This window comes from Drosophila miranda, assembly GCF_003369915.1.
Source record: "Drosophila miranda strain MSH22 chromosome Y unlocalized genomic scaffold, D.miranda_PacBio2.1 Contig_Y1_pilon, whole genome shotgun sequence".
Taxonomy (NCBI): Eukaryota; Metazoa; Arthropoda; class Insecta; order Diptera; family Drosophilidae; genus Drosophila; species Drosophila miranda.
This window is the reverse complement of record NW_022881603.1, coordinates 5,035,138-5,053,160: the sequence shown is the minus strand read 5'-3', so window position 1 is coordinate 5,053,160 and position 18,023 is coordinate 5,035,138. Positions and strand designations below refer to the sequence as shown.

At 40.4% G+C, this 18,023-nt stretch overlaps 2 protein-coding genes and 1 long non-coding RNA gene across 3 annotated transcripts; 1 reads left to right on the top strand and 2 right to left on the bottom strand.

Moving 5' to 3' along the window:
* Nucleotides 1-561: 561 nt before the first annotated feature.
* LOC117190473 lies at nucleotides 562-1,126 on the bottom strand. The gene is made up of 2 exons (XR_004473700.1): nucleotides 1,034-1,126; nucleotides 562-899 (listed from the first exon to the last, which is right to left on the bottom strand). It is a non-coding gene; the product is annotated as an uncharacterized LOC117190473 (long non-coding RNA).
* LOC117190471 (ell-associated factor Eaf-like) lies at nucleotides 1,056-17,777 on the top strand. Its single transcript, XM_033395545.1, has 7 exons — nucleotides 1,056-1,208; nucleotides 1,284-1,376; nucleotides 16,016-16,154; nucleotides 16,255-16,466; nucleotides 16,533-16,620; nucleotides 16,678-17,227; nucleotides 17,294-17,777. The coding sequence occupies exons 1-7, from the start codon at nucleotides 1,082-1,084 to the stop codon at nucleotides 17,714-17,716; spliced, it is 1,632 nt and encodes a 543-aa protein (XP_033251436.1). The 5' UTR covers nucleotides 1,056-1,081; the 3' UTR covers nucleotides 17,717-17,777.
* On the bottom strand, nucleotides 13,361-14,336 carry LOC117190472. The gene is made up of 2 exons (XM_033395546.1): nucleotides 14,238-14,336; nucleotides 13,361-14,181 (listed from the first exon to the last, which is right to left on the bottom strand). Exons 1-2 carry the CDS (start codon nucleotides 14,263-14,265, stop codon nucleotides 13,463-13,465), a joined length of 747 nt encoding a protein of 248 aa, XP_033251437.1. The 5' UTR covers nucleotides 14,266-14,336; the 3' UTR covers nucleotides 13,361-13,462.
* Nucleotides 17,778-18,023: the final 246 nt, after the last annotated feature.

The following is an 18,023-nucleotide window of genomic DNA, read 5'->3' as shown; positions in this document are numbered from 1 at the left end:
ATTTACATAAAGAAACCGTCTCTTCGTCGAGAGGCACGTGCATGTGTTGTGTATGTGTGAAAGCGTTGAATAGGCTTGAAAATGCTTTATGCTCGCTAAAAATAATACACATGGTTCGGTAGAATTTGTGAATAATATAGTATATAAGTACGTAGTTCTCAAATGTGTGTCAATATGAATACCAAAGCAGCAGGTGTAAATGCAGTGTTATAAAGCGTTGCAATCTGGTGTGACAGTGTGTGTGTGTGTGGGGGTTTCGCAAACATATGGAAAATATATTGCATCGAAATAATAATAAATGTTTCTTCCGTCTTCCCTTCAAAGATAATCCCACATCACATGATGCGAAGAGCTAAGCTTAGCTGAACTAACTAAAAAAAAAAGAGAACTGTCCAAATAACAATCCAACGACAACGAGAAAATCCAATGTTAAATACTATCACAAAAACCCATAAACCGCCCTGAGGAAGGAGGAGAGGACCTTTAACTCTTCTAACTTCTCTTGTTTTTTTTTTTGTTTATTATTATTTTTTTTTGGTTTTATTTTGAGAACGTGCCTTCTTTTTTTGGCGTGCAACACTTTTTTCGCGTCTTTGTGGAAAAGTTTTGCATCGTTTCAAAAAAAAAAAGATACACGTCGACACATACGGCCGCTAAGATTCCAAAACCCACGGGTACTAAACTGCAGCGTCTCAAAGCCAAGGCGGCTGCCAGTCAACATTACGGCGGTGGCAATCATCACAAGTCCGGGAGCAGCAGCAGCAGCAGCAACACCAACAGTAGAGGCGGCGACATAAATTTTGGAACTCAAGGCGTGTACAACTATCAACGCGGTGGCGCTGCCGAGGAGCGTAGCTTTGCTCCGTCGTCGGCGTTGGCGGCGGGAGCAGTTGCAGCAGCTACAGTTACAGCCACAGATGTTGGACAGAAGTCATATCAATACAACAGCAACAAAAACAATTATCAAAAGTCAAGCCACACCAGTGCCAATTACAACAATAATAATAATAATAATCAAGAAACCTCAACAAACCTGCCTTATCAGCCACATCAGCCTCCACAACAGCAGCACAACCACACGATGATGATGACCAAACAAAAGAACACGCTGGCCGAACGCCTCAACATCGGGGACGAGGTGCGCGAGCTGAAGCTGGGCTCCACCTTCAATCCGAAGAACACCTCCACCGCATTTCACACAATCAAATGTAAGATTTGATGCGCCCGGCGCATTAGAGTCGCTTCTCTCTCACACACACACATTTCCCTCTTCGCCATTCCAGATGACTTCAAGCCAGCTAGTGTGGATACGAGCCGTATGGCAACAGTGGATGTTGGCTCAAATAATCAAGTTACTGTTATCGTGCCAAATTCAGGTGAGTCATAAATAAGTGCATTAGAAAAAATAAGCGTCTCCTAATTAAGGTCCTGGAACTGAAACCCAAAGCAACTACATAACTACATAATAACCCCTATGTGAGCACTGGCATTACAATAAATTATGAAGAAAACTCAGATAATTTAATAGCATGCTTCGAACACACAATACTCGAATTCGAAGAACGAGTCGTATTCAAATTGGAGCGGGAATCAATCAAACATGTATTGGAACATTCAATGAATACATGTAATATTAATGGGGCCTTCCACTTCGCTAGTGGAAAGCATCGGGTAAAATGGAATAAGCATGGATTCCGCAGACTTTAAACAGGCTTGTGGTTGGGCTGGGCCGTTTCGTCGGCTCGGCTTGGCTTCAGTGGCTGGCTGATGACATAATTTCGCCGCATTATGCGATAGAGTAAGTTGCACGGCGACTCACACTCAACTTACGGAGCACTTATGTACATCCATAGATACAAGTTAATGGATTGCCCTGTGTGTTATTTTGTTTAGACAAAAGACCGCAGCCCCAGCAGCAAAGGGTAGCCAGAGATGGAGGAAAAGGCTGAAAACCAAATTACATCAAGTCAGGTAAAATGCAACCAAGCGTTCAAGTTGTTCTCTCATTTTTTTTTGCCTTACCAGTACTATTTCGCTATGCTCTTTGTGGCCAGACAGTGTCTCTAGATTGTCGACGGTCGATCGTCTGTTGTTGTTGTTGGTGGTGGTACACTCATTGCGGCCGAGACTTGGCTTGGTAACGCTTCGTTGATTGCGGGGCGACGAATCGCCAAAAGAGTTTCGCCGGCAACGATTATACGATGTACTCGTACCGCTGGCATTTGGTAAAGTGTAGGTTGGCTCTCGAAGCATTACATTAAAGCGCTGCTGTAACTGTTCAATTTCCCGTTTTCCTGGCGTTCCCGGGTGAACTAGTTTATAGTTTGGCTTTAAGACACTCGCGAACATTCTGCAGAATCTTTTGTACGTTTATGTACTGAAAATTAAATTGATTCGCTGCACAAATTTCCCATAAGTGACAAGGACAGAGATCATTCGCCACAGCCGATGTGCTGTTCTCGTCGAAAAAATTGATATCATGGCATAATTAAACAATACCAATATTGAAAGCTTTCTCTTCAAATAATACAAATTGTAGTACATTTAAAGAGCGACATTTGTGAAAATCGATCCCACAACGCATTCGCCAGGTATTAATATAGAACTCTTCCTTCCATAATATGGAATCCATATGGGACTTTCTTTCATTTACGTCAATCTTTCCATTTTGGAGATGGCTTTTTGTACCCTTGTTGTATTTAAAAAAAAAACTTGGTCCCACGGAAGCAGTTGATTCTACGAGAGGATTAGTCTCTTTGGGACCTACCCTATCGCGTCGTGGGCATCTGTTACCTGGAGGACAGTAGACACCTCCCTCACAGTAGGCTCCTGCTGGTGCTGGGCAATTGGTTCCGGACGGCAGTGTAAAGGGATAGTTTGGTCCGCCCGGAGCACCAATTCCGGGACCTCCAGGACTGACTCCTTGAACACAGAGACTTAGGAGCTACCCAAGGACTTGTAACAGTGCCACCTTTTGGGGACTCTGCTCGGCTTTCGATAAGATTTTCACAGATTTTCTCAGCTCTGAATCCGTTGGTGGATCGATTTGCTTGTTTTCATATATTGTCAGGGTATTTTGTAAAAGATTCTTAAGCTGCAGGACATGGGGCCAGCTAGTGGCTATTGCATTGTGAAAAAGCGTATCCGCCACGACACCTAGAGACACTATATGTAATCCAGTCAGTTTGGTCAACGCAGATCATATTATACCGTAAAGTATTCTCTCGCAATGCTTCATGCTCCCATTTGTTGTTGAACGGCATACAGTCGGAGAGGATTTTCGATCAAGTTCTGATTTGACGCAGACTGTTCTATAACGAATTGTTTTGCGTTTTAACTAAAGAGCTGATCTGCTTATATAAAACAATTTTCCACAAATATCAAGGTCAACGAAGCTTACTTTTAGGCAAACGTTTTTCTACCGTTGCCACATCTCTGATCATCCTTGTGCTCAACGAACAATGGTAGCGCTATAAATGTATCTGTTGCTGACTCTACATTGGGACAAGCTGAGCTAGAGATTTTGGCATATCCATATCAGTCTATTTCCTCGCTTGCAGATTCACAGCCATCATGCTGTATGGCTGTCACGAATCTACCCATTCTGCTCTAATGGGTGTGGCAGGAAAATAGATATTACACACTAAAAACCATATGTATGTGAGTCAAACTAGCCAATGGCACTCAATACTGAATGATACAGATTTATTTACCAAATAAATTGTTGAAAATGGCTAATTCTTCGGCTCTATCTCGCTTAAATTGAGATTGATTGGCTCTATCAGCTTACCGTCCGCATAAATCTCAATAAGTGTGCCAATGTTGTACAGAGAGGAACTGCCCTCCTTTAGCTTCGCTCCGGTTTCATTTAAGAAATTCGAAAATACTTCCGTCATTTTCGATATTATTGCAAGAGTATCTTTGGGTAGCTGAAGGCAGAGTGCAGCTGCTCAAGCGAGTGGGAAAGGATTATAATAAGTCTATCATCGATAGATTCTAGCCACTTACCGATAAACAGAAACGACAGCCTCATTGTAGTCGTCGTTGCATGGGCAATGCTCCTCGGATAGCTGAAATTTGACTCGTAACTTTAGAATTTTAACTGGGGAGCAGCATGACAATTGGTATTAGATAAGCGTTGGCAAATACATATCCAAGTACAGCAGTGACAAGGTGGAATAATAAAAGTAACAAGTTGTCAAAAAAACAGTTTGATGGTCGATTTTCGAGGCTATTCTCCTAAAATCGCAAAAAATAAATTCATTTGAAATTCAATTAAAACGGTATAAATGTAGAGTTGCGGTCGCAGCAGAAACTCACAACGTTCCCTTCGTTTTTTCCCTTTTTTGATCAAATTACTAAATGATCGTTGAAAAAGTATTATTTGGAAAAACATTAGTTATACCCGATACTCAAAATGAGTATTGGGGTATATTAGATTTGTGGTAAAAGTGGATGTGTGTAACGTCCAGAAGGAATCGTTTCCGACCCCATAAAGTATATATATTCTTGATCAGCATCAATAGCCGAGTCGATTGAGCCCTGTCTGTCTGTCCGTCCGTCCGTCTGTCCGTCCCCTTCAGCGCCTAGTGCTCAAAGACTATAAGAGCTAGAGCAACGATGTTTTGGATCTAGACTTCTGTGATATGTCACTGCTACAAAAATATTTCAAAACTTCGCCCCGCCCACTTCCGCCCCCACAAAGGACGAAAATCTGTGGCATCCACAATTTTAAAGATATGAGAAAACCAAAAACGTAGAATTGTAGAGAATGACCATATCTTTAAGACTGCGGAATCTGAATTGGATCGTATTATTATTATAGCCAGCATCAAGAAAACAATTTCATTTTTTCTCGCCCTGTCTCTCTCTCAGATTTTAATGAGGGAATCAGATATTGAAAAAACATCTTTTTCCATAAATAACGGCAAATATGAATTTCTAAGAATGCCTATGGGATTGACAAACGCTCCCAGGATTTTCCAAAGGGAAATGGACTATATACTTAGAGAACAAGTTGGGAAAACTTGTCACGTCTATATGGACGATATAATATTTTCAAAAACTATAGAACAACATTATAAAGATCTAATTCATATAATACAGATATTGCAAAACGCTAATATGAAAATTTCCCTAGATAAGTCTAAATTCTTTCAATTGGAAACCAAATTTCTGGGATACATTGTTTCCCAAAATATCATTAAAACAGATCCAGACAAAATCTCCACAATACAAAACTATCCAATTCCTAAAAATATCAGAGAGCTACGTAGCTTCTTAGGACTAACAGGGTATTACAGAAAATTTGTCCGAAATTATGCCACAATTGCCAAACCATTAACAAAATATCTGAGTGGAGTAAATGGGAAAGTTTCACGAAGGGCATCCAAGAAAACATTAATACAGCTGGATGAACCAGCAATTGGAGCATTTAATAATTTAAAGGACAGTTTAATAGCACATATTGAATTAGTACAACCAGATTACAATAAAAAATTCACATTAACCACAGATGCATCAGACATAGCAATAGGTGCAGTTTTGTCGCAAGATGGGAATCCCATAACATTTATTTCTAAAACTTTAAGTAAAACCGAGCAATTATATGCTACTAATAATGCTACTAATACACCGAGCAATGTGCTTCCTTCGAGCACCCAACTCCCCAACAGCATCAATCCCATCCCTGCAGTTTCTGTGGCCGTCACTTCTGACGCGGTGAGTGCTCCTAGTGCGGGTGTGCTGGTTGCTGACGACGTCTTGCCAATTCCTGCTCCAATTCCTGCTCCAATTCCTACTCCAATTCCTGCTACAGCCATTGCTGCCAATTCCTCTGCCCTTGTACCGAGATCTCTTTTAGGAGTGGCTCCACCACCTCGATCTCGCTCGGGACTTCAACTTAAAGCAGTGGTCCCTCGGAAAGCAATATTTGTTTCTCGTCTTATTCCTGAGGCTACAACGGAGGATGTTAAACAACATCTTGCCGCTAAACTTAACACTTCGCCTGTTGATATAGTTGTGACTAAATTTACATTTAAACATAAGCGCAACATATCATCCTTTAAAATTCTTCTCCCTGATTCTTTACTATCCTGTTCTCTAGAACCGTCAATATGGCCTGAGCATACAATTGTGCATGAGTTCCTTCTCAAAGATTCGAACTCGAATCCAAGAATTACCGAACATGCTCCAAAAAACTGATGTACTATTTTTCCATGCACTATCAGAACGTTCGCAGTTTGCTGGGAAAGTTGCGTCAAATTCATACTAATAGCGCGTCCTTTGATTTCGATGCCATCGCGTTTACCGAAACCTGGCTTAACTCCTCTGTCAATGATCACGAAATTTTCATTGATAGAATGGACCGCCCATCTTTTGCAGGTGGGGTTCTGATTGCAGTTAAATCTGTTTTCTCATCTGAGTTATTCCCATTCAATAACATTCATGGAATTGAATTTGTTGCAGTCAAAGTTCGTGTTGGCTCCGCATTTTTCTATTTAACCTGCTCTTACATTCCTCCCAGGTCTGCTGAGCTTTACTTACACCACCTTTCAGCAATTAATAATGTTGTTTCTACATTAGGGTGCAATGATCGAATTATTGTCATGGGGGACTTTAACCTCCCATTTCTTTCTTGGCTGCCTTGTAATGACGCTAACCTGTTGTTTCCCAATTGCCATAATGACTTTATCAATGGGCTAACGGATATTTCCCTTGTCCAAGTTAATTCCGTTAAAAACATTAGGGACCTCGTTTTTGTTAACGATGGTTCTCTTGCTACTGTATCTAGAGCAAGCCCAATATCTCTCCCTGAAGATCCTTACCATCCAACTTTGTTGATATCACTGGAGTGTACACAATCTGGAGGTGCTGACAGTTCCATGGCTCCTTGTCACATAAAGTGTTTTCGCAAAACAAACTTTATTGATTTAGATCTACATCTCTCGCGTGTTGATTGGTCGTTTCTTTATTCATTACCGAACATAGATGCAACTGTTAACTCGTTTTATAGTTCTATTTACTCCGCCCTTAATACGTTTGTTCCAGATATCACTGTACCTGTATCGTCCAAGCCTCCCTGGTTCTCCAAGTATTTGTCATACTTAAAAAATAATAAATCCCGGCTCTATAAAAAGTACCAGAAGTCGGGCACCACGTTGGCCTTAGCTCTATACTCCTCCGCTCGCTCTCTGTTCCTTGCCGTCAATAGTCAGTGTTATAATCATTACCTTTCGTAGTGATCCTAAAAAATTCTATTCGTTCGTTAATTCTAAGCGCAAGTCAAACGTTTTTCCTCCGTCCCTTCATTACCAGAACAAAACAGAAGCTTCTGCTGTTGGTATTGCAAATTTATACGCTACCTTTTTCCAAACAACGTACTCGTCTCATATTTACAACGCATCCACTCCGTATCCGTACCAGCTACCTCAAGCTAACAGCATTTTTCTGCCCTTTTTCGAGGAAAGCGTTGTTCTGGAAGGTTTGTCATCTATGGACATATCGTTTTCTGCGGGTCCAGATAAGGTACCAAGTTGCATCTTAAAACACTGTGCCCAGTCCTTTTGCAAGCCCTTGACCTTTCTCTTCAACCTCTCCTTGGAACAGTCTTGTCTCCCAGTAATTTGGAATGAGTCCTACATCATTCCGCTTCAGAAAAAAGGTTCAAGATCAAACATTGAAAACTATCGTGGTATCGCAAAGCTTTCCGCCATCCCGAAGCTTCTTGAGTTCCTGGTCACCCGGCAACTGCAACATCTTTGTTGCAGCTTGATATCTCCGTCGCAACACGGTTTTTTCAGACATCGTTCAACATCGACTAACCTTCTTGAGTTTTCTAACCTAATCCACCGGGGTTTTCAAATTGGTTTGCAGACGGATGTAGTTTTTACGGACTTCAGGAAGGCATTCGATTCTGTGACCCATGCTCTGCTTATTCAAAAGCTCTCTTTATTAGGGTTCCCAACGAATCTTCTAGATTGGATTTTGTCCTATCTCTCTAACCGTACTCAACGTGTTTTGTTTTCTAACGTGTTGTCAAATACTGTTAATGTTACTTCAGGTGTGCCACAGGGAAGTCATCTGGGCCCGCTTCTGTTTATTTTATTTGTGAACGACCTTCCTCAAGTTATAACATACTCTACTACACTAATGTATGCTGATGATGTCAAAATCTGTCTTTCTTACTCTGATTGGTATTTGCACACACGCCTTCAACTTGATCTAAGTGAACTACTATTGTGGTGTTCAACTAATCTTCTTTTTCTGAACCTTTCCAAATGCAAACTTATGACATTTTACCGTCGCGCTCCTCATTTTGTCTCATATGTTCTAGGAAATCATGTCCTTGAGCGAATTTCGAGTTCAAATGACCTCGGAGGCCTTTTTGATCATAAGATGTGTTTCAACACCCATATAGCTGCAACTGTAAATAAAGCTAAGGGTTTTTTAGCGTTCATCAAGCGTTGGTCCAAGGAGTTTGACGACCCGTACGTTACGAAACAACTGTACATCTCGTTAGTACGTCCTATATTGGAGTATTGTTCTTGTGTGTGGAGCCCGCAGTATAAAGAGCAGCAGGCTGTTATTGAATCCGTGCAAAAGCAATTTTTAATTTTTGCCCTTCGGAACTTTAACTGGGACTCGGGTAGAATCTTGCCACCCTACCGGTCTAGGCTAAATCTTATTGACCTGCCGTCGTTGCACCATCGCAGAATATGCAATGGCGTAATGTTCGTGCACAAGCTCCTTCTTGGGACTGTTGACTCCCAAACTCTCTTTGGTCAGATTGACTTGGCCGTTCCATCCAGACCTTCCCGTACTTTTAGGCCTATCCGTCTACCCATATGTAGGTCTAATTATGCTGATCATGAACCTTTTAGGGTTTTATGCCATAATTATAACTCCCTCTGTCAAACCCTATCCCCTGAACTGTCTCTTAAACTAATTGCATGCTATATATATAATCATTTAACTTTAGCTAACTTTTAACTTATCTTTTTCCGCCTTTAGTAACTAAGTACCATTATTAACAGATAATTTGTTAATTTAATAAATAAATAAATAAATAAATAATAAAAAGGAATTATTAGCTATTGTATGGGCATTAAAAAATTTGCGAAATTATTTATACGGAGTGAGTGGAATTGAAATACATACAGATCACCAACCTTTGTCCTTTGCAATGTCGCAAAAAAATCCAAAAGTTGAAATGAAACGTTGGTATTACTTCATAGAAAGTTTCACACCAAAAATCATTTATAAGCCAGGCTCAACTAACGTAGTAGCGGACGCTTTATATCGGATTAAAATAAATCATATGACAGATAGTGATGTCGACCAGACAGAATCAGAATCAGACATAAATACTCAGCACTCAGCAGAGAGTAGTTTTGAAAACGTCATTCAAGAGACTAGCAAGCCTCTAAACCAATTTAAAGAGCAGCTACTATTAGCGCAAGGGAGATTCACAGTTCATGAGTTAGTAAGAGTTTATGAAAATACCCGACATATTATTGAATTTGATACGGTTGACAATCTGCTAATCATTTTAAAGGAATTTATTCAGCCTCGCTTAACCACAGGAATACACTGCTCTTTAGAAGATTTATACCTTATCCAAAATAAGCTAAAGGAAAACTTCATAAATAAATTTCTCTTCACGAGAAAGTTCCTCCAAGATGTAGTAAATTCAGAAGATAAAGCTATAATTATAGAAGAAACACATTGCAGAGCCCATAGAGGACTAGACGAAAATTACAAACAAATAACTAAGTTGTATTATTGGCCAAACCTGCAAAAAAAATTAAAAGAATATATACAAAATTGTGAGATCTGTAACAAAAACAAATATCACAGACACCCTGTAAAAATTCCAATTGGGGAAGCTCCCATTCCAGCAAAAGAAGGAGATCAATTACATTTAGACATATACTATGCCCAAAACCTAACATTCATAACTTGTATAGATTCTTATTCCAAATACTTGGTGGTCAAGGAAATTCAAAGTAAATTAAACATTGAAAATAAGGTAATGGAAATTTTGCAACACTTTCCGTTAGCAACATCATTAATGACTGACAACGAACCAAGCTTTACTTCAGCACAATTTAGATCATTCATACAAAGAAGTAACTTAACTATTTATTATGCTGATCCCAGACAAAGCACCTCAAATGGTCAGGTAGAAAGGGTACATTCCACACTAACAGAAATAGCGCGGTGCATCAAGGATGAATTAAATCTAACAGATTATTCAGAAATAATAATAAGGGCGGCACTGAAATATAACCTTACGATACATTCAACGACCAATCAAATGCCATATGACATGTTGTATAACAAAATAGAGCACAAGAATAATCCAATATTACTTAAGGAAGCTTAGACCAAAATGCTTAAGCTACATAACAAAGATAGAAGAGAAAAAGATTATAAATTAGGAGAAGTAGTTTATGAAAAGAAATTCGGGGAAAGAAATAAACTTCAATCCCGATACAAAAAGCAGGTAGTTAAGGAAAATCGACCGAATAAAATTGTAATCAACAATAGAAACAGAATTATACATAAAGATAACATTAAATATTAAATATTTTTTCCAGAAAATGTATGCGAATATACTTATACTGACTTTTGTTATATTGACGACTTCGGAAGTAATTGACTATACGCATAGTGACTATCTATTGCTCAAAGACGACAGAGACGTTTACACTTATGAAACATACGCTGAACTTTTCCATATTACTAATTTGAGTTTTTATAGAGAGATAATTGATATAGAATCCAAATGTGTCAACAAATCAATTAATTCAGACGATGAGTGGGAAATATCAATGGACTTAAGTCTATTAAAATTAATGATTTCAGAATTAGTTCCAAAACGGAATAAAAGGGGAATTAATGAATTAGGTACCATTTGAAAATGGATAGCAGGCAGCCCTGATCATGACGACTTTTTGAAAATACAAAATAAAGTAAATGAATTAACTGAAAATAATAATAAATAATTTGTAATAAATTCCAAATTTTTCAAAGAAATTGAATTGCTATCAAATTCATTAAAAAATGTCATCTTCAATGAAGAAACGATACTGAGAAAGCATCGTTTAAAATTAATAACTTTTGACCTACTAAATTTAGTTGATACCATAACCCTCTTAAAAGTAAACATTTTCAATACACAAATTTTAAATAAAAACGAATATAGAGGACATTTATAAGCATGAAAAACATCCTGTTGAACTGTCTGATCTGCTGGACAACGGCAACGGCAACGGTTAAAATAATTCGAAATGCAGATTTAATAATCATTTATATAAAATATCCTCAAATTAAAGATATTTGCAAGTTTTACCATGCAAGAGCCATCTCACAAAATGATGGAATGTTAGTTATAAGTGAAAAAGTTTGTGAATGTAAGGAGAAATACTATTTAATGAATCATTTTAAAAGTGAAACTTTTAACAATTACGCACAAATAAATTTAAAGAAGACCTGTTTCACCAATTTACTTAATGGCTTTAAAGCCAACTGCACTAAAAAAAGGGAAAAAAACAAAGAAATAGACATCATTCAGGATGGTGCCATATTAGTTTCAGGCAAAAATATCGTAGACAATACTACTTTGTTAGGTTCGTATCTCCTTATATTCAACAACACAATTTTAATAAATAATATAACCCACATAAATGATAAGGGTAAAATTCTAAGATATATATCGCATCATAGATATAGCGATTTTGAATTAGTTGATTATATACAATCGAATGATAAGCAATTTTCTTTTGATAATGTTAATATTTTAAATCCCCTTATAACATTAGGTAATACGGCCTTACCATTAACAACATTATTTTTAATCATTTTGATATTGATAATGTTATTTTACTTCGGCTATAAACTAACCAAATTTGTACTTATTAAATCAATAAGAATACCGTCAGAAGAAATAGTGGAAAGCAGCATTCAAATACTGTCAGAAGAAATTAGAGCTCTATCAGAACTTCAAAATGTATCGGGACGAAACATTTAAGAATGGGGGGAGTTAACGTACCCAATTCTATTGAGCTCTTATACGAGTTGTAAACAATCTTTGTCTTTCCAAAACGAAAACAATTTCAATCTTGATTGATGATGAATAATTGATTTCTAAGATGTACAATCTCAATGGCTCCCGCCACAATCCCAATCTTTGACACTCGCCTAAATGGAAAACCAATGTTTGCCCACACCCGGCTTCTCATAAACAATCTCACACCCGGCTTTCTGCAGATCCTGCACTTTAGGCATTTTACAGTTCTTTCTTTGGATGACGAAATCCAATACTCGGGATGGCGAAATCAATTGAAATGTTTATAGAAAAACTATTCCCGAAAGGGATCGACGATGCAAAGATCAAAAAGTTCAAGTCAGTCTTGATCCAGAAGCGACACAGAAAAGTCGAGCTAAAAACTAAGATCGCGCAAACCCTTTGTCCGGAATCCTTTGTGACCCTCAACTTAAATCTATATCTGTAAGCTTAGAAGTTAAATAAAAACTTTTTAAAAACGCAATCCGCTACCGCAGTTATTTAATTTGTATGCGGATTTGCTGGCTTATCCCTAGTGTGGGGGAGAGAGAGAGAGAGAGAGAGAGTAATCGCCCCTCCGTCTGGCGGCACTCGTATTCTGTCACATGTGTGATCGCGCAAGGGCACTACTGTATGCTCTACTGCTCTTTCGCACGCATTCTGAACTTCTTGCCACCGTTATCTCTCCGACTTTGTCTGGTGTGGGCGTGGTGTGAATGCGACAGCGATACATCTGATCAAGGTGTACTGCAGACAAGAACAGCTTGTATTTCATTTACTTGTACTATTGTACAAGTCATTTATTCACGCCATACTTTTATTACGTTAATTTCCCGCACTAGCCTCAGCTGATGTACCTTGAGAGAGTAGTGTAGACTTATTGTTGTTGGAGCATTTCGGCGTCGATTCTCATCTTTTGGACTCCATCTCTGAATGGCTTGGGAATGATAGCACCGAGCTGGCCCCTAAAATGTAAAATGTTGCTTTTTCGCCGCGGAATTTTAGAATTCTACGCTATATTTTACGTCTGCCTGTTGGCTTCACTCTGACCACCAGGAAATGTGGGTGGTAGGATTTTTTTATCTTGGTTGACACGGCTTGGGCATTTTGCAGATCCATCTCCAGTAACTTACAATCGTTGCCACAAGCCACAATTTAAAGATGTGTGGCGTGTTTTGATCATCCCCACCGTATTTGGGATTTGGGTGGGATATTGCCAGCTCAACCAGAAAAACTTGAAAAATATTTAGCCTCGAAGCCGTGAAAACTTCTAACCAGTGAAACAGAATATTTTTCAGGGATTCTCCTTTAATCTTTGATCGCTAAAGGACTACCGATATCCATCGCATACGACATACCAGCATGTGCTGGTTAGAGCGCGTTCTAAAACGACTATTGGCCGTAATAGTCACCACCGATTCGTTTTACGAGAATGCACTTCCCGTCTACTTCGCACTTGGATATACACCCAAGTGGGCCGCAATGAGCGTTGAGTCTTTCGACCAAGTCGTCGGGGTCAATTCTCGACTCTTGGACTCCATCGTTGACTGCCTGAGGAATCACGGCTTCGAGCTGGCCCTGTAACCGGGTGTATTTTGCACTATCCCTATCGGACGATCCCTTTCTTTTTAAGGCTTGAAGCAATTCCTTGGCCATGGTTAACAGCTCAGACTTGTCGATAGTGATGACAATTGTTTTCTCAGGAATTTCCGACCCACACGGTCCACTTGGCTGGTCTCCAGTACAAGTTGGTAGCAACTCATTCGGTGGCAGGTATGGTGGTTGATATGGTGGCAAGGTCGGCGATGGGTGATATTCTGGCCACCTAATCGATGGCCGACTGGCTTCGTCCTCTTCCTGTGTTTCATCCTTATCGGTACAATTCCACTTTGGATTTAAAAGTGTTGCAAATCCGCATACTAGGTTTGAAATTTTCCGTACAGAATTGGCGCTAAATGTGCGGCTGTTGATCTTCGGACTAACAGGTAATTGGTAATTATGTTGGGCCGAATACACGGCCAGGCCATTTTCCAGCGCCCTTTGGTATCGCGACAGCTTGCAATCTTCATTGCAATCATCATTTCCGTAGACATTTGACGTGCCAAGCAACGCTTTAGGTATAGAGGTATTTAGTAGTCATCCACTTGGTAGGTGATGTCCAACTCACCCAGAAAGAGTGCTAGTAGCATTCGCATCGTCTTGGAAAGTATGTATTTTTTTTTTACATTTCGGTCACTTTTATATTGTTTTCGATTAGTCAGGCGCATCCATGGCTAAAGGATTTTATTTCGAATTCGTTCAATTCTTTAAAAAGCCGTGTCGAGATAAGACTATAACCTTGGAACATTTCCAACCCGGAAAAAGACTTCGAAATCGACATCGGGTCTCTCCCGGCGGAGTATTCTGGTCCTGGTTTACTTCCCTAGAACTCGTTTAGCCTACTCATTAAATCATTGGGGATTGGGGAGATACATTTCACAGATACCAGCCGCATTGGCACGTGTCGACCTACAGAACTGGTCGATGGTAGGGTTACCATACGAAAATTCAACAAATTGACCAGGCCTTCTATAAAAGAATGTTGTCTTTTGATGGTCTGAGCAAAATGAGTGACTAGCACCAGTTCCGAGCACCACACAGCAAAGAGCCGAACTCTTTGGGTTATATCTCTTAGTATTCCTGCTATTCCCTAAGAGTCGGATCAATTTTCTATAAGGCAGCGCGCATCGCCACGGACTGGGAAAACAGTCCTAGTAGATTTATTTTCCCAATAAGATCCAGTAAGTATTCCAACAAAAGCTCTGAGTAGAATTCTTAAAATTTTTTGTGGACTACCCGTCTCCACCGCATCCAAAATCCTTCTGGCTGCACTTCTTCCCATCCCAATTCTCTAAGTATCTCTTACACTCATTTTTATGATCCAACCCCATTGCCTTGTAAATGTACGGTGGGAGCGCACGCCCAAGATCTCGTGAGCAATACTTATTGCTCGGTCTGGAGGAATTGTGTCTTGGATTAGCCAGTGGGGGCTTCCTATGCGGTCTCAGTTGTGTGTTCAAATTTCGCTAGCAACCCGGATATCATATCCCTTTTTTAAGTGGACTAGTCAAGGGCTTTACATAACACGCACAGCTAAAGCGTTTCGTTCCGCTTTTTAAATCTTAAGGAAAGCGTGCGAAAATAAAAACTAAATACATAAATAAACTAAATATTTTTGCGGAATATTCATATGCGGTGCCGGTAATCGATTGAAATGAATGAGCAAATACCTATTCTTACATATATTTATTGTAATGACAACGACCGGTAACGACCGGTAACGGTAACAGTAACGTGAACCGGATTTGGGTTGATTTGGATGAACCGGTTAGTGCGTTCGCTGCATTCGAAGAGCGAAAGGTGTCAGGCAACGCATGCATACATTATTAGTGTTGAACGTTTCCAAATCTGAGTGTTTTCCCGTTTTAGCTATCCGCCCACACACGATATACGAAAATATATATTATTTTGTTAAATTGTATCAATCGAATCGCTCTATAGGGAATAGAAAATGAGTTTCTTTCAGCTTAACTGTTCCCTGGGGCATTGGCGTGGCACATTTCGTTCGGGTTTGGGATCGGCTTGCTCGGTATTGTACTTATCATTTGGATTTGCCTTGGGCGATATATTCTGATTTGGACGGGGGAGAGCTTGTCGGAGACTTGAAACAAACTCGCATTGCATTTTACCTTCATTCCCGATTAAATATAAAAAAAGCAAAACAGCACAAAAACAAATTCTCGTGCCAAAGCATGGTATTATCTGTCATCATAAATTTACATTTACATTTCGGTGTGAGTTTTGCTGAACTCGCGTTTAACCAGTTTATAGTATAATATGTGCTATATGCAACTGTAGGCTGAGTAATGCCAAAAACTTATAAGAAACATTTTGTTTCTATTCCAGAAAGTTCCGGTGTACCTCATACAGTTTATAAGGGTAATCAGAGAGAGTATGCGAAGGAATGCTTGATGATCTACGACAAGGAGACGGGTGCTATCACGATTGAGAAGCTAAATCATAACATACAAGTGAAGAAGACAAGGTGAGTGATGAGCCACTGCATCGTCGTACATACTCGTATGTACATGGTTCTTAATCAGGATCGTATTTCACCGAATATTATTATTATATGAACTTTGCAGAACTGAAGTTACCAACAAACCAGTACAGCTGCCGGCACAGAGTGTGCCCAAGGACCAAGGACAGGTCCTAGGCACGAACGGATCCGTGCCCCCACCCATGGCCCAATTGGCCCAAGGGCCTTTGTCCGGGCCCGGAGGCAAACTGGAGAACAGCACCATGCGGGTTTCATCGAAGACAAAGGTCTCAACGGGCAGTCGTCGGAATAATATAAGTACGTATCCATTGCGATTGTAAGCGGTCCGATTGGAAACACTCATTTGCATTCATTGCCTTCTAGTTGACTTCAAGCCGCGCAATTCGCCCATGCAGCAGAGCTCCCCTTCGCGACCAGTGGTCACCCATCGGAGTCCGCAGTCCGCGCCAGCGTAAGTTCTCCTCCTTGGGCATCTTTCCGAAGCCATCTAATGCTCTGGATCTTTCAGTTGGGATGCAAACAATGCCCAACAAACGTTGCCCAGCATTCCCATGATAACGGACGATGACGACTTTGGATTGAGGGCCGCTTTGCACAATGGCGGTCAGGCAAATATCTCCGGTTCCTCGACAGGCTCGTCGTCAGGCCAGCCCGACCTATATGGATCCTCGTCTTTGTCGCACATGGGGAAACAGCGGCAGGCTCAAGGCAAGCGTCAGCAGATGAAACAACGTTACAGTCCACCCATGCAACAACAGCCACACTACCAACAGCAACAGCAGCCGAACTACGGGCGGGCCTATAATGGCGCCAGTAACTACGCACAACAACAGCAACCACAGCCCCAGCAACAACGGTACTCTCCGCACCAACAGCCGCAGCAGCATCAGCGGCACTCCCCACAGCAGCAGCAACAGCGGCACTCTCCACAGCAGTTGCAACAGCAACGCCCCACGTCTTACGGGCATAGCAATAATATGCCCATGGACTTGGACTCATCCAGAGAACATGATCTGGCCTCACAGTCTGTTGCGCAAGCGGCTGCCGTTCTCGAACAGGTTGGTTCTGGGATCAATCAGTTTGAGAATATATATCAATTTGTTTATGTGTTTATTCATTTGTAGCAAATTGGCGGTGCTGTAAGTGCCTCTAGCTCCAGTTCCGAGTCGGATTCCAGCGACAGTGATAGCGGCAGCGACTCCGATGACAGCACCGAGGATGATCGTTCTATGAAAGAGCAGAAAGAACAACAGCAGCAGCAGCAGCTGCAGCATCAACAACTGCAGCTGCAGCATCAGCAGATCCAGCAGCCAGCCCCACATCATCAACGCCATCAACAGCAACAGTCCCAACAGCACATGAATCAGCTGCCCAACCTGGGCTTGGGTTCCATGTCACCATCCTACAACAACCATCATCACCATCAGCAGCCGCAGCCGCAGCAGCAACAAATGTCCGGCGCGTATGCGTCCAATGGTGGCTTTCCAAATGACTTGCTGCAAAACGATCTGCAGTTGTCCTCCAATTCGTCCGACGATGACGATTAGCTGCATTTAAGTTTCCATATAATTTGCCTTTTTTGACTAACAAAAAACAAAACAAAAACAACATCAATTGATATTCTGTCTATATGCGTGTAATTAAGTTGTAATTATTGAGGAGAGAATTTAATTGCTAGTGAAATTTTTTATAAATAAATTCTTAGTTCTATATACCACGATATACACGAGCATACATATATTAATTAATTTTTAACACTATACTTAGAACTTCCAAATGTGCGGAAAAACATTCAATACGAACACAAAACAACACAACGCAAACAATACTTTGCCAATACATATTTCAATGTAT